Source organism: Camarhynchus parvulus, chromosome 4, assembly GCF_901933205.1.
Source record: "Camarhynchus parvulus chromosome 4, STF_HiC, whole genome shotgun sequence".
Classification (NCBI taxonomy): domain Eukaryota; kingdom Metazoa; phylum Chordata; class Aves; order Passeriformes; family Thraupidae; genus Camarhynchus; species Camarhynchus parvulus.
The window spans coordinates 59103231-59117079 of NC_044574.1; the positions used below are offsets into that span (position 1 = coordinate 59103231).

General features: G+C 36.8%; 1 protein-coding gene across 4 annotated transcripts in view; it reads right to left on the reverse strand.

The window, feature by feature from the left end:
- Positions 1-13849, reverse strand: part of LRBA (LPS responsive beige-like anchor protein) — a 367939-nt gene that overhangs the window by 317740 nt on the left and 36350 nt on the right. For all 4 annotated transcript variants that reach the window (XM_030947121.1, XM_030947122.1, XM_030947120.1 and 1 more), the window contains exons 3-11: positions 8846-9077; positions 8618-8718; positions 6312-6407; positions 4241-4362; positions 4009-4135; positions 3112-3231; positions 2671-2817; positions 1625-1822; positions 930-1063 (exon numbers count right to left, since the gene is read on the reverse strand). In XM_030947121.1, coding sequence (XP_030802981.1) covers positions 930-1063; positions 1625-1822; positions 2671-2817; positions 3112-3231; positions 4009-4135; positions 4241-4362; positions 6312-6407; positions 8618-8718; positions 8846-9077 — 1277 coding nt within the window. The remainder of the gene's footprint in view (positions 1-929; positions 1064-1624; positions 1823-2670; positions 2818-3111; positions 3232-4008; positions 4136-4240; positions 4363-6311; positions 6408-8617; positions 8719-8845; positions 9078-13849) is intronic.

Sequence of the window (13849 nt, forward strand, 5' to 3'; positions counted from 1 at the left end):
CTCTGCTTTATGTTTCAACTACAAACTCCTGCAAGATCAGTTACAATTGCCATACTTCTTAAACTATCAGATGAGCAAATATTTTTCTAGACACAGCTTTGCTGTTGTGCTGCTGTCAGAGGTAATATTCCTGTCAAGCCATTACTGTCTGTGGGTAAAGACTTCAACCAGTTGAAAACCCCTGTATTGCTAGGCCAATTTGCAACTCCATCAAATCCCTGACTTGTCACACGGATGTCCAAGTCTGAGCCAGCTCAGGAGACACCCAGACACAAACAGATGGGAAACAATATGGATACATATCATCTTTAAACAGTCGTGAAACTACAAATGCAATGAATCAGAGCAATTACACCAGAATTCTAAAAAGCAATGCCCTTTGCTTTTACTTCTGCTCTTTAATTTAGAAGCTCTAGAGCTTCACCAGCTTCTGTGTCTGGGTGTTCAGAAGTTGGATGGAATTGAAACAGAGCTCAAACCAGAGGAAAAGCCTAGCAGCAACACTAAGTAACAGTATCTTCCAAAAATCTGAAGGTTAAAACAAAACGACGAAAAATTCCAAGGAATAACTTCATGTTGCTGAAAAATTCACCCTTCCTGGAGTTTCTCTTGAAGCCTTCCCCAGTGAATTCTCTCCATGACAGGAATAAGCTCAAGAGAATTACCCTTTATTCTGCTACACAAGAGAAAAAAAAAAAAGTTGTCAACTATAAAATTTGTGTACATTTTGATTCTCTAGGGGCTCTCACAGAACATGTGGTGCAAACAAGTACATCACTTTGAGGTCCTGCCTGTAACCTTTTTGTTCTTAGACATAATTCACTGTTGCACAAGACAATGCCAACTACTCTGCCATTGGATAAAGCAATAGGCAATTTCCTTTACTTCAAAGGAACAAAGCCCAGGACACTGCAAGTAGATGCACTCACCAAACAGTTGTGTCAATGTGGTCAGAGGAATATTGCCTATAGTCCAACTGTGCAAAGAGAGGGAAAAGCACCTGCACTCCTCCAATGGAGTGCAGGGCACTTTGGATGGAGTGCGTCAAGACTGCTTTCACATCCTGACAAAGCAAAAACATGAAATATTGAAATCTCATTCAGACACTGATTGTTAAAATAGCCTTTAATTTCTTCAATATAAAAGCTGTATTATTACCAAAAAAAAAGAAACAGTAAAAACAAACTGGCTGCCACAGTCACACTAAATGCACAGTATGCCTGACCTACTGCTTTAGCTATAGATACTTCTAGATACAGATCTACAGTGCAGAGCCTCAGGTGAATATACAGGAGGTAGCATTCAAAGCACAGGGGAGAATAGGATTTCATATCAACAGGGCAAAGGACGGGAGACAGGGAACATCTGTAGGGGAGTGCACATGTCAGAAGTGAGGAAGAAGGATTTTTTTTCCAAAGCTAACCCAGCCTTTGTATTTATTAATAGAATAAATTTTTTTCTTGGGATTCTTTGGCATCCTCTTTAGTTCAAGAAACAGGGGCAGGTCCAACGCAAAAATCCCAACCTATACGCAATTCCATATCAAAATCCCTATAAAACTGGATTTTAGGTTTTCAAACAGAAATCATTTGTACCCTCCAGATCTATGAAAATGTTGATTTACCTGCAGCATGAGGGCATGTGGTGAATGAACAAAAATAGAAGGGTTATCCTTAGGGGATGACTCAAGACACAGCTGTGCATCTGTAGCCCTTGGATTGTACATAAAAGCAATAGCACTGGAGAGTTTGCCATCATATAGCAACAATTTGTGATGTTCATCGAGGAAGAGATCACTTTCTGCCTTGAACTTGAACGTTCCCTGGATTGGGAAGCAGGGTTGAGGAGGGAACGGAGAAAAAAATTAGATTAAGCACACCGAAGATAAAGATCAGAACAACTACTGCAAAAATGATTAAAATATTGCTTCTTTAATTAAGCAGTATTTCATAAAGAAAGGTTCTCATAAGAACCAAAGACTCGTAAGACTCAAAGTCAATTTTACAGCATTAATATGTCAGAATTCTTTTGTCTCCTGAAGAGTGTCATTGCCAGGATGGTGGGTAATGTAAAAGAACCACATCAGCCTGGAAACAGCAGGATTGTCAGCAATGTTCACTCAGAAGGAACTACTAATTGAGGAGCAGATAGAAAAGGAACCATCTTTTTTAGCGTATGTTTGTACAGCTGCTGGGGAACAACAGCCTTCAATTAGTGCCCCTCAGGCTATGACAAAACAAATAATAAACCACTGCAACAAAACCAATCCTCAGCACTAACTTCACACATTAAAAAAAACCCACTAGCACAAGCAAGTATAAAGCCACATTTCTAAAACAAATACATCATAACTGATCTAAAGTTTCCAGCCTCAATGAAAAAGTGAACCCAGTCAGAGATAACAGTTGTGTTCTCCCTCTCCCAACCACCAACACAGAAATTCTGAGAAGCAAACAGGAGCATCATTCTTTTTGTTTTATAAGAAATCAAGAAACTGAACTAATGCTTACTTGTAGCTTCTCAGGCCATACATAGGCTTACAGAAGAAACTTAGAAGAGTTTAATAAAAATATTACACTGTAAGATCTTTTTTTTTGGACACAGAGGTGTCACAGCATTCTTAAGACCCACCATAAAGAATTAAACTTAGGAAAGTCAACTCTAAGATACCTTATATCCCAGGCCAAGCTGATAAATGGCAAAGATCTGAGCAGCATTGAGAGCTTCACTAAAAAGGTAAACAGATGTCATCTGCCCGCAAAACACTCGATTGGCATCTGCTGTTTCTGAAGAACCCAGGAAACATTTATCAAACGTCTGAAAACAGAAAACAGTAACAGGGTTTAATCCATGCTACACAAGCAAATCGTGCAAAAAATATGCATTTCACAGGGAATATTTTTACATAAACAAGTACTTGAGGGCCTCAGCAGAAACAAGTATTAAGTTCTGAGATGCATAAAACCACAATTTATTGTTTTAAAAAGTTATCATTTTTATTTCAACATTTTTTAAAAGGCATAAAATGGGGGAGGTTTATGAATAAAATGGCAAAGAATATCTATGTAATTCAAGATGATCAGCTGTAGACAGTGTGCAGGGATTACTCACATCACTGGTGTTGACAAACCACGTTATTTCCCCATAAGATGCCAGTTCCCCGTTCACGTAACACCGGAGTTCGCTGTTCTTCCAGCGGTTATAGATGTGCACTATAGTCACCATGTACCACTAAACAATAAAAAAACAATTGATATAACCCTATAAACACTTGGGAGTAGCTTAAGCATTCAAGTGGGGCTTGGAAGAACAAATTCAACTCTTTATGTGAATTAAATTAAGACTGAAAGATGTATTTTAAGTAGAAAAGATTAATAAGTCACTGGTGAGTTTTCTTGCATTGCTATGTCAAAGAATAATACGCCATTCTTTCCACAAAGGGGCTTGAAAGGTATTTACGGCATATAACTCCAAAAATCTTTATGACAATGCAGAGCCAAATTTACACTGAAACTACTCTGTAAATAAGTTCTAAACTGAGCTACTCTTAGCAGGATGGACTACTACAAATGCCATTCCAAAGAGCAAGGATGGCTCCAGACTAAAGCCTCTCAAAGGCTGTGCATGTCAAATTATCACAAACAGAATCCATATTTACAGCAGGGGATTACTGATAAGGAATTCCTGAGGAGGTCTGTTCTCCCACAAGATGTTTACATCAATTCCAGAAACATTACAGAATATCTAAGTGAAAAAGGGAACATCCAACATCACACAACACTACCTAATAGGCAAGTCAGCCTTGAACACCAGTAATAAAATCAAGTCATGTTTTAGTTGTAAAATTCAAAAGAAACAAGAATTCAGAACACATATTTGTTTTGCACGTTCCAGTGGAAACATTTTTCTATAGAAAGATGAGATTAATCAACAGCTACAACACAGACTCCCAGGCTACAATTTTAGACTCATGAAACATGTTTGAATGATTTTATTATTTTCACTCACCTTTTGTGGCTTGAAATCAAATTTTACACAGTGCTGGAAACCTTTTCCCTTTGATTTTATGGACGTTATGATCAAGCAGCCTCCAACAAAGTGAGCAGAATAACCAAGTCCTTTGTTTGTTCGAAAACTGACAAATCAGAACAAAATCAGCACAGACAGAGATGGATGCAGAAATCATTGAAAAATTAATAGAAACTGAACATTAGCAATATCAGCTTTACATAATACTCACCAATATAAATAAGGCTTATCCTTATCCACATTAATATTATTTACAGGATCCATTCTTAGCCAAGTGTGGAAAGTAAATCCATTCTGGTAGGGCCACTTGGCTATAGGAGGTAAGGCAATAGCCTGAAGAAAGCAAGAAGTTATTCATGTAGAAAGATCAACACAACAGTAAAAGTGTGCAGCTTAAGATACACTCTACAAATATATGTGGATAAACAGAGGCACACTGCAAATGTATACAGTTCCTCTATACTGAAGGAAAAAAAATCTGGCCTAATTTCTGTTCTCTTTGTACTTGATAAATATTAAAAATTGACCTTTATATCACAAAAAAGTTTATTAATAGCAACCTATGCTTCAAAACTTAAATGCTTTAGTGAAAGCCTTATGGAATAACAACTTCTCAAAGTGCAAATTCAGACTGGCTTGGTTTTATGGTAACCTGACAGAATAATCAGTTCCATTTCACATATTGTTGGTATTCAGGAAAATAACTGATCATAAAGGGAAAGTTGGCCATATTTCACTTAATAAATTATTTTCTTTCCTGAAATTCATATTAAAGTAGGCTTCCAGAGAGCATAACACAGAAATTCAAACTTCCTCAAATGAAACACAATGCAATCTCGCCAGGCAAAAATCTTCATATCAAACATTGTGCTTTTAGTGCAAAGCCCTTGAGTTACAAACCATGTATCAGAATCCTTTGTTTCAAACAGCTGGGGTTTATTTTTTGGAGTTTTTCAGTTCGTTGGGTATTTTAGCATTACTATTAACTTTCTGCTGGTGTGCAGCCCAGATTTGCAATACACACTGCAATTAAGAGTGCCATAACCTCTGATCAAAGATGCCACCCCGATGATCAATATCAATGAATAAAAAAACATCAAAGAACTTAAGTGTCTCCAGACCTGTTATTATGTTCCCATGCTCCATTCAGCTACTCCTGTCCACATAAAATGCTATAAATCCTTCTGTATATCAGCTAACTAACCAGTCTCCATGTCTTTGCAGCCAAGTCTTGGGAATTGGTAGCATTATCACTTGACTTAACTCACAATGGATCACAGAGTAATTATAGTAAATACTTAATTTCTTAAACATCTTAATTTAAATATATATAAAAAAATAATAACTACATAAATGCTACTGAGGCACCCCAAAATCATAAAATATGGTTCAAGCAATCAACATAATTAACAGAAGTTAAAGCAGAAGCTAAATAGAAAACCATCAATAACCAAAATGAACACAAACGTGTCTGTCTATTGCCAAGTTCTGTTGCACGTGATAAAACTGCAGGAGCACTTTTCTAGTAGTCGGCATTTTTCAGTCTCCAAAGTTTTCGTTCAAAAAAATAATTCATTATGTCATCAAGTTGGTGAAATTCAATCTCAAGGCACCAAGGCAGAAAGCTAATGGGTTTATGTGAAGAAAACTGGAAAGAGTAATCTGATAAATCTTATCCAAATCTTATTCTGAATTAAGCATGAAATTTTGAACATAATTTTTCATTCTACAATTGTAGAAGCAAAAGTGTTGACATACTTGAATTCCATCAGAAGATTCTGCAAAGGATTTTCCAACTGTCTATTTAGTTTCAAATTCTTTTTCAAGTGAACACCACAGAACTTAGAAATGAGTCACATGAACAATTACAAAAAGACTAATTGTTGCTAAATTTAATCCTTTTCAGTATTATTCAGCCTATAAATGCCTAGGATCAATGCTTTCTTAAAGATTTCTCATAAGCATCTAGAGTGAAAAGCAGGTATATTCTCCTTGCAACATGATTTAACTGAACCAGTCTGAAAAAACCCCAACAAAATACTAAAAAGCAGCCTCATTTGTATCCATTCTTTATGTAATAATATTGTCCTTCTGGAGTGATATTGCACATCTATTATAAACACAATTTGTTCAGGCACTAGTGTAGGTGTCAGGCAGAGAAAAAAATTTGGTTAGAACTCTATGACAATGACAGATGAGTCAAAGAACATCATAAATGAAAATAACCAAAGGCCTTAATAGAACAGCGAGCAAAAAACCAGAAATGTAAAATATCTACATACCGCAGCACTTTTTCCTGGAAAGTTGAAGAAGGCATCAGGTCCATACTTCTGAGGCATGTGTTTCAACACAGACAGTAACTTCCCAGCATGTGGTGGCTGACAAAGAGAATTATTACATTGGTAAACAAGTAAAACAAAACTCTAAGAAAGAAAAGACTATACACACAAAAAGTAAATTTTAGCACATTTTAAAACTTTGCACATGGTTGAATAACATCCTACTAAGACACTCAGCACTCTCAATAAAACAACATTAACAGTCATGAATACCTTCACACAATATACAGTAGCTGCACTGAATTAAAGTTAATTGGTAACTTCACTAAGGCCTTGAAGGCCAGAGCCACATTCACCCAGCATAAACTGAACTGACCCTGAATGTTGATTCCTGCCACTGTCTGTTCATTCTCATCAGCTCTCTGCATGACTTTGCTGTAAGCTAAAGAAAATGAACTGGTCTGGATGAAAACTAACTTAGGGAAAACAAATGGAAACCAAGTTTTAATTCCAGCTGCTCTGGGAAGTGGCTAAGTGAAACCTGTGCCAGCACAAGGGAGACAGGGAATGGCTAGCAAAAGGGAGAGGGAAGATCAGCAGAAGGATTATATTCATCAGGATGACAGACACACATTAGATTAAACTGATTTGGTTTATACTTTCACGTAAGTCCATGGAGAAAGATTCAAGTCCCAAGGGCAGTTTGGAGCACCTAAACTGAGTGCTCAGTGTGAATACTTAACACTTCTCCACCACCAATATCCTGCTGATTTTATTGTAATAGTCTGTAACTATAAACTCCAAATCAAGTCTATGAGCTCACAACAACAGGAGAACAGCAAATACTGATCACAGTGACAGGACAATTTTGTGTGTTGTCTTTCACCACACCATATCTTTCCGGCAGATCTATTTTTAAACTACAATTTTATAATCCTGGTATTTTCCTGAAAGTGCCCTTTTTCACTCTGTTGTTAACAGTTACCCTCTGAAAACTATGCAAGATGTTGGAGCATTGCATGGTCCATCACAAGTATTTCAAATGTACCAAAGCTGGAGTCAGCTAAGCAGTGCTTCAATAATCTGAGTTAAAACTGAGGAGGAAATGCTGAGAGCTGCTTAGATGTCTGCAGTGCCCTAGAATTTGACCAGGTAAATTGTGTTGCAGCAAAATACTCGGTATCTTTTCAGTTCTGCTGATTTTAAGATTTATGGAGTTGTACAACTCCTTGGCAATCCAACTGTGGCATTTTTCTCTTGCTTTCCCCTGTATTTGGTCTTTAATAAGGAAAGGAAATTAAATGCAAATAGCAGGGAGACAGGAAATGAAAAAGTTAATGTTACAGAGACAACTTTATTTCACCTACGGTTAAATATACTCTCTATGTTCAATTACTAAGTTTAAACCATCTATAAAGTTGAGTATTTTTCTTTAAGGAGGTTAAGATCTCCAGAGTTATTTATTTCAAAGGGCCTTCTAAAGTCTGTAGTATTACGTGCACATACTTGCTTTTATATGGTATACTATTTTTTTTTAATTATTTGAAGTCAACAGAGACACTGCTACCTCTCCCCTACACTAGCCAGAGTATTTAGAAATAACAGGAGCTGAATTAAAATTCAAAGTAAAATGATTGTTAAAATAGTTTCCAAGTCCAATGAAACAACAACTGTGTGCTGAAGAAAACTTTATCAGGTGCCCTCTACAACACACACATTTTTACTTTAGGGAAGGTGGTTACTCAGCTGTAACTCAGGGTCCCTTTCTATTCCACACAGGAACAAGAAAAAAATTTTACAATTTTTCATTGGGACTTATTTCCTTCAGTTCAATTTCTGCCAAAGTTTTCACTTCCCTAACTGGATAATTTTTTTCATCTTCAAGTAAAGTACAGCGATGTGAAAATGGGAGCAAACAGAATTGCCTCTGTAGGCATTTTTATTTATTTCTCTCTTCAGATTAAAAAAAAAATTACACCTTTTCCCTTCAATTTCACATGGCTGGAATCAAAAAAATAAAATCATGTGCATAAAAACACTTAAGAGTCACCTTATTATTCCCAGGTGTTAAAAAGGACCAATATAGTCCACAGGTTCAGGAAGAAATTTAACTTCATCAGTATTCTACTCTCTGTATTTTAATTGCTTTCAGGTAAAAAGATTCTTTATACAATACAAGAAAACTCCCTATTTTTTTGGTACTTTCAAAATTTGTTTATCATGAAGTTTTTGGAAGTCTTAACTTGTAAAAATTAGGAAAAACAAAAGCAACATGATAAAAATTGTTTCAGTTTCGTGTTTTGTTTTACCCATCTCCCTTTTTCTCCTTGCAGCTTGCTGAAGAATAACTTCAGCTCTCGAACTGTCAGGTTATAGCTCGCCAACACACCCAGCATGTCCACTAAGAGATCTGAAAAGCAGAAAGAACAGCAATGTAAGTGCTTAATAAAATGCAAAGCCAAACTTTTATCATCTTATTAGTAATTGTGTCCATGAGAAGCAGCACAGTCTGAGTCCCACACTGGGGGAGCCTGTACCTGCAATCATGTTGTCAGCTCTGTCGATCCTCCTGAGCACTTGTTCCACGAGCCCCACTTCCGTGCAGGCCTGGAGATTCCGTATGCTTTTCTTCAGGATTGCTGTGAACATGCTCCAAACCTCAGCCTGGCAGGTGATGTCACACTTATCCAGTAAGTCCACCATGCAGGTGATGCCCTCTCCTTCTTGGATGATAAAGTTCATTTCCAAGTCAAACTGGCCCCCAACGAGCTTTCAGAGAAAAATATTTTTAAAAATGCTTAAGGCAACTGTATCAAAGTATTACTCTATGCCTAAAGTTATTCATTCTGTGAGAAGAAAACTATTGAAGGGGAAAAAACATAATAATGAGGCCAATATCAATGTACCATCTTATTTTTCTTCTGTTTCAAGTTCTGTTGAGTAACAAAGATGCTCTTAAGGTGCCAACTATTATCAGACAATTGCTGCAGAAAAACATTTGGGTAGTTCAGGATAGAGATGCCCCAAGTTGAGCTGAAAAGTGAAGATACCAAGTGAATGTTCTAAAACAGGTGAGCCCAACAAAGCAGTCAAGATATCTTGAATGACCTGGAATGACCTCACATTCGCTTAACAAATCTCCATTAAGAAGGCAATTCTAGCCAAAAGGAGCTGATGCACATCAGAAATATTGGCACTTATAAACACTTATGAGACTTCCAGTGACTAAAGCTGGTTAAGAATTAACTGCCAGGTTCATTAGCAGCCCCAGGTACTCAAAGGAAGCAAAGGCTTGCTGCATTTGCAGGCATGTGGAACAGCAGCACTGCTCCAAGCCTTTGGCTGTGATTTGGCTATGACACTTAAATCCTGTATTATTTCAGGTCTCCTAGAGGCAAGTTTTGTTTGAACATACACTGAGTATGTAACAGGCCACATATGCCTGTGCAGAGGAGAATAAAACAAAAATTCCAGCTGAAGGCAAAATGCATTATACTAAGTTAACTCATTTATACCAACTCCCTACATTCACTCTTTAAAGTTCTCTTGGACTTCAGAGCTGTATTAACCTTAAAAATGTGTCATGCTTACCAAAATAACCATTATATACCATCATCCAAACAAGAATTCAGATATCATTGACTCTAATTATCAAATGGCTCATTACCAGAAATATTTCAGCTCATTCTCACTTCCGCAAGTTTATGTTATTTCGTTCCTACATAGCGGTGCTCTTTGACAGGCTTTGGCCATTAACAGCTTCAGTACTGTCACCTGCTGAAGTCACACCATGTCTAAACTGCCCCAAAATCCTAACTTGCTTCCATATTAGCTCCAACAGCTTCTCTCAGCAAGTCAGGATCCAAAGAACAATTTACAGAACAGAACATACGCTCTTCATTAACCACAGAAATTACCATACATTTTCCTCAAGTGTCTAAAACTTGCCACTTTGAAGAAGCAATCTTTGGACTTCTGGGGATAAATCAGTAGTGCCAAACATCACAGGAAACAGAGAAAGTTACTGCTCTTTTGACAGAATAGACAATGTCACATGGCAACGATTTCAAAAAAGTAATTTACACTTTTCCATTTTCTCTTCTCTGGGTCATGAAAAATAATTATGCAATTTACTGTCAGATGCTTCCACAATATCTCAGAAAACAGCAAGAACTGAATGGGGTGACTTGAGTTATATTCCCAGCTTCTCTATATCAACTCATGCTGTCAACTCAAACAAATCCATCAAATCATTACCATCCTCCAAGCCTTAGCTTTCCCCTTCCAAAAGATGGAGCAGAGGCCTAACTCAAGAAAGCTCTGTAGGGTATGCTAGACAGAAGGAATTGACACAGAATTATCTCAAAACAAATGTGAAGAAAAATACATACCCTCCCTTAAATGAAAACTCTCAACAGAGCATTTGAAAATGTAAAAGACATAATCAGAGTTCTACCTCATTTCACTGAATTTATCTTGTACAAAACTGAAGTATTCCTCAAGAATACTCTTCTTAAAATCAAGGTAAGAAACAAAGAAAATACTGTATTCTGTGTAGACACAGATTAGCTAAAGATTAAATTCTGGCCACAAACTACCTGCTAATTCTTAACAAGAAATTCAACTCTTTATGCATTTGGTTTTAACTATCAGCCAACCATCAATTATCACATGAAAACCACATACAGCTACTGGAGGTGACCTTACCTTCACCCTATGGTCTACCCCACCAATCTTTCATTTTTGGCTACATACACTATTATCAGAACCCACCCATCCAGGAAGCTGTCAAATTAGGTTTCCAATCTCATCTGCAAACATAAGCATTTCAGGAAGGACGTTCTAGGAATAATATGCTATGGTAAAAAATAATTACCATTTTAACACTTCCTGTGAGGGAAGTGAGGACAAAAAAAATTGCCAGGGAAAGCAGAAAACCCAAGGCAGGGTGCAGCTGATGCACAATATGTATGCACATCCATTAGATACACACAGGCACACACACCCCCCACACTATGTCATATTAACCCTTTCTAATGGTGATTTGAAACTGATCAACCTTCAAAACACAAATTTGTTTCCAATGACAGGGATCATAATCCAGGTCCATGCATTGGCTAGTTATTATCTGAGCTGCAGTAATGGCTGTGCACAGCAAAATGTAATCTTCCCAAATGTCACAGTAAGTTATGAATATCTGAGCAGCTTAATGCACCTTACTAGCCATGAAGTGTGAGAATGTAATCTTATTACCTTTTTTATGGTTGTATTTTTTTGAATAATGTAGCCTTTGAACTGATGTATAGTCTTTCCTTGCACTTTAGCATGATTTGGTCTCCTGTGTCGCACAGTACATTTTTCAAAATTCTCCAATTCAACGTATTTTAAGTCCTATGCTGAGCTGCATAAACAATCTTTATAGCAACCCACAGGGTGGCATAATGTTTTCTTTCTCCAGCATGTAGAATTAAGTACAAGCTTACAGGAATGGTTTTAAAGGGCAGCATTCAAATACATCCTCACAAATTTTGGATTTTGCCAGTTATATCCACCTTCAAAAATATATATGTACTAAAGCAATAGCTCAAGCTACTCAGTAAATAGTTCTACATTTAGCTGATTGAGAACAGGGAGAATACAGCAATTTCTGAATACACATGCAGAAAGTGTATTTTTTCCCCCCTTAGGGAATTAAACTAATGAGAAGTTAACACAGCACCACTAATTTTTAGCATAAAACAGCACTACAACACTTATAAATAAAACAAAAAAGACAATTTAAACACACTTAACCTTTCTTTGCAATGAAGTGATGTGAGATATGAAAGAAATGCTTCACTGTTTGGGGGAGCATACTAAACTACTGCATACAGAAAATAGCTCAGAATAAACAGACAAGCGCCACTTTCCTGAAAGAACATGATCTGGATTATTAATCTAATTTAAATTATTTCTCCCATTAACAGATAGAAAACATTTAGAAAGCTTGCAAGACAACCTAAGAAAAATTATTTCAATGACCTATAACACAAAAAGAAGAAAGCAAGTCCAAAATCAGCATTTTTCCTGGAAAAGACAAATTGGCTATACTTGGGAGAACTACAGGGCTGGATCTTCACATTTTTATCTCAAACTCCCCATAAAAGTCTTCACTTCTATAGAGTTTCCTCTTCCTTCTGGTTTTTAGATAAGCCACAGATCAAGTACTTGCTTTGTTCCTCAAAGCCAAGATGAAGGACTGTTAAACAAACTGTGACCTCCCCCTTTTTCTCAAGATTATTATTTTTTAATATCAGAATTGTTTCTTTAGTATGTCCAAAACAAGGAGTATGAACACCTATTCCATGAAGAAAAAAAATGCAGTCAAACAGGTTGGCGCAATCTCAGTGAATTTTTTTTAAGTTTATGCTTAACAAGAACTTGCAAAGCTGGGCATTTATAATATTCTTTGCCTACGCTTATTTGTTTCTTCCACCAAAGAAATAAACCATCTCCATTGTCCCCTTTTACATACTCAGAAACATATTTCATATTTAGAGATTCACTGAATTTAGTTGATTGAAAATTATGGATCATCAAAAATAAATGCCAAAGATATGGGAAGCACAAGAATTAAAATCTCTCTAGGGTAAGAATCTCATAAGATCATGTATGATTCAAATTCCAAGGCCACGCAATAAATAGGAAAAGTCAACACCATGATACACATTTATGATGTGATAAAAAGATGGCTGTGATTTGGAAAGGCTTCTTCAGAACAGAAAATGAAAAACATTGCAAAAGATATTAACTCAGACATACTAATTTCCATGCATTCTTTTCCACCACACCTAGAGGTGAGAACATTAAAATCTGAGTCCTAAGAAGATTTGGCAGGAAAGCCAAATAGTTTGGATAGTTTGGATAAGAACATCAAATAGTAACATTAGCATGAATGTCAAGTCAGTGAAACAGGGCTTAGGTCCAGAGAGGTTAATAGGGAGGGCAAGAAAGGGGTAGAAAAAGCCTGGATGAATGTCCACTTTTTTCTTCATTCTATTGCTATTGTATCGACCATTATGCACTAGGAAAACTAGAGAAAACACAAAGAACTGTGGGAAGATCCACTCAAGAAAAGTGAAGTCACACCTTCCAGCAAGATGCAGATGATTTACAGTCATTTGCTACCTTGGCTCAAAGTTTAAAGTGAGACCATGAAGGTGCAAGTGACCAGTGACTCTTTCACAGAAGGAAAGCTTCTGTTCCAACCACTTTTGTAAGCAGAAGACTCCTCTTGAATCTTGCTCCAATTTCAGACTTGGTTTCTCCCACTAGAAATAGGTTTCTCCCATTTTCAAACAAAACCAAAGACTACCCAAAAAACCCCAAACAAACAAACAAACAAAAAACCACCAAAAAACCACCCCAACAACACCAAAGAACAAACAGGTAATTTTTGCAGAAAATCACAAACTTTTCCTGCTGATACATCAGGCTGAAGTCACCAAACTCTACCATCCAGCATGACTGGCATACAGTTACACCACCAAAAAAAAAATTAC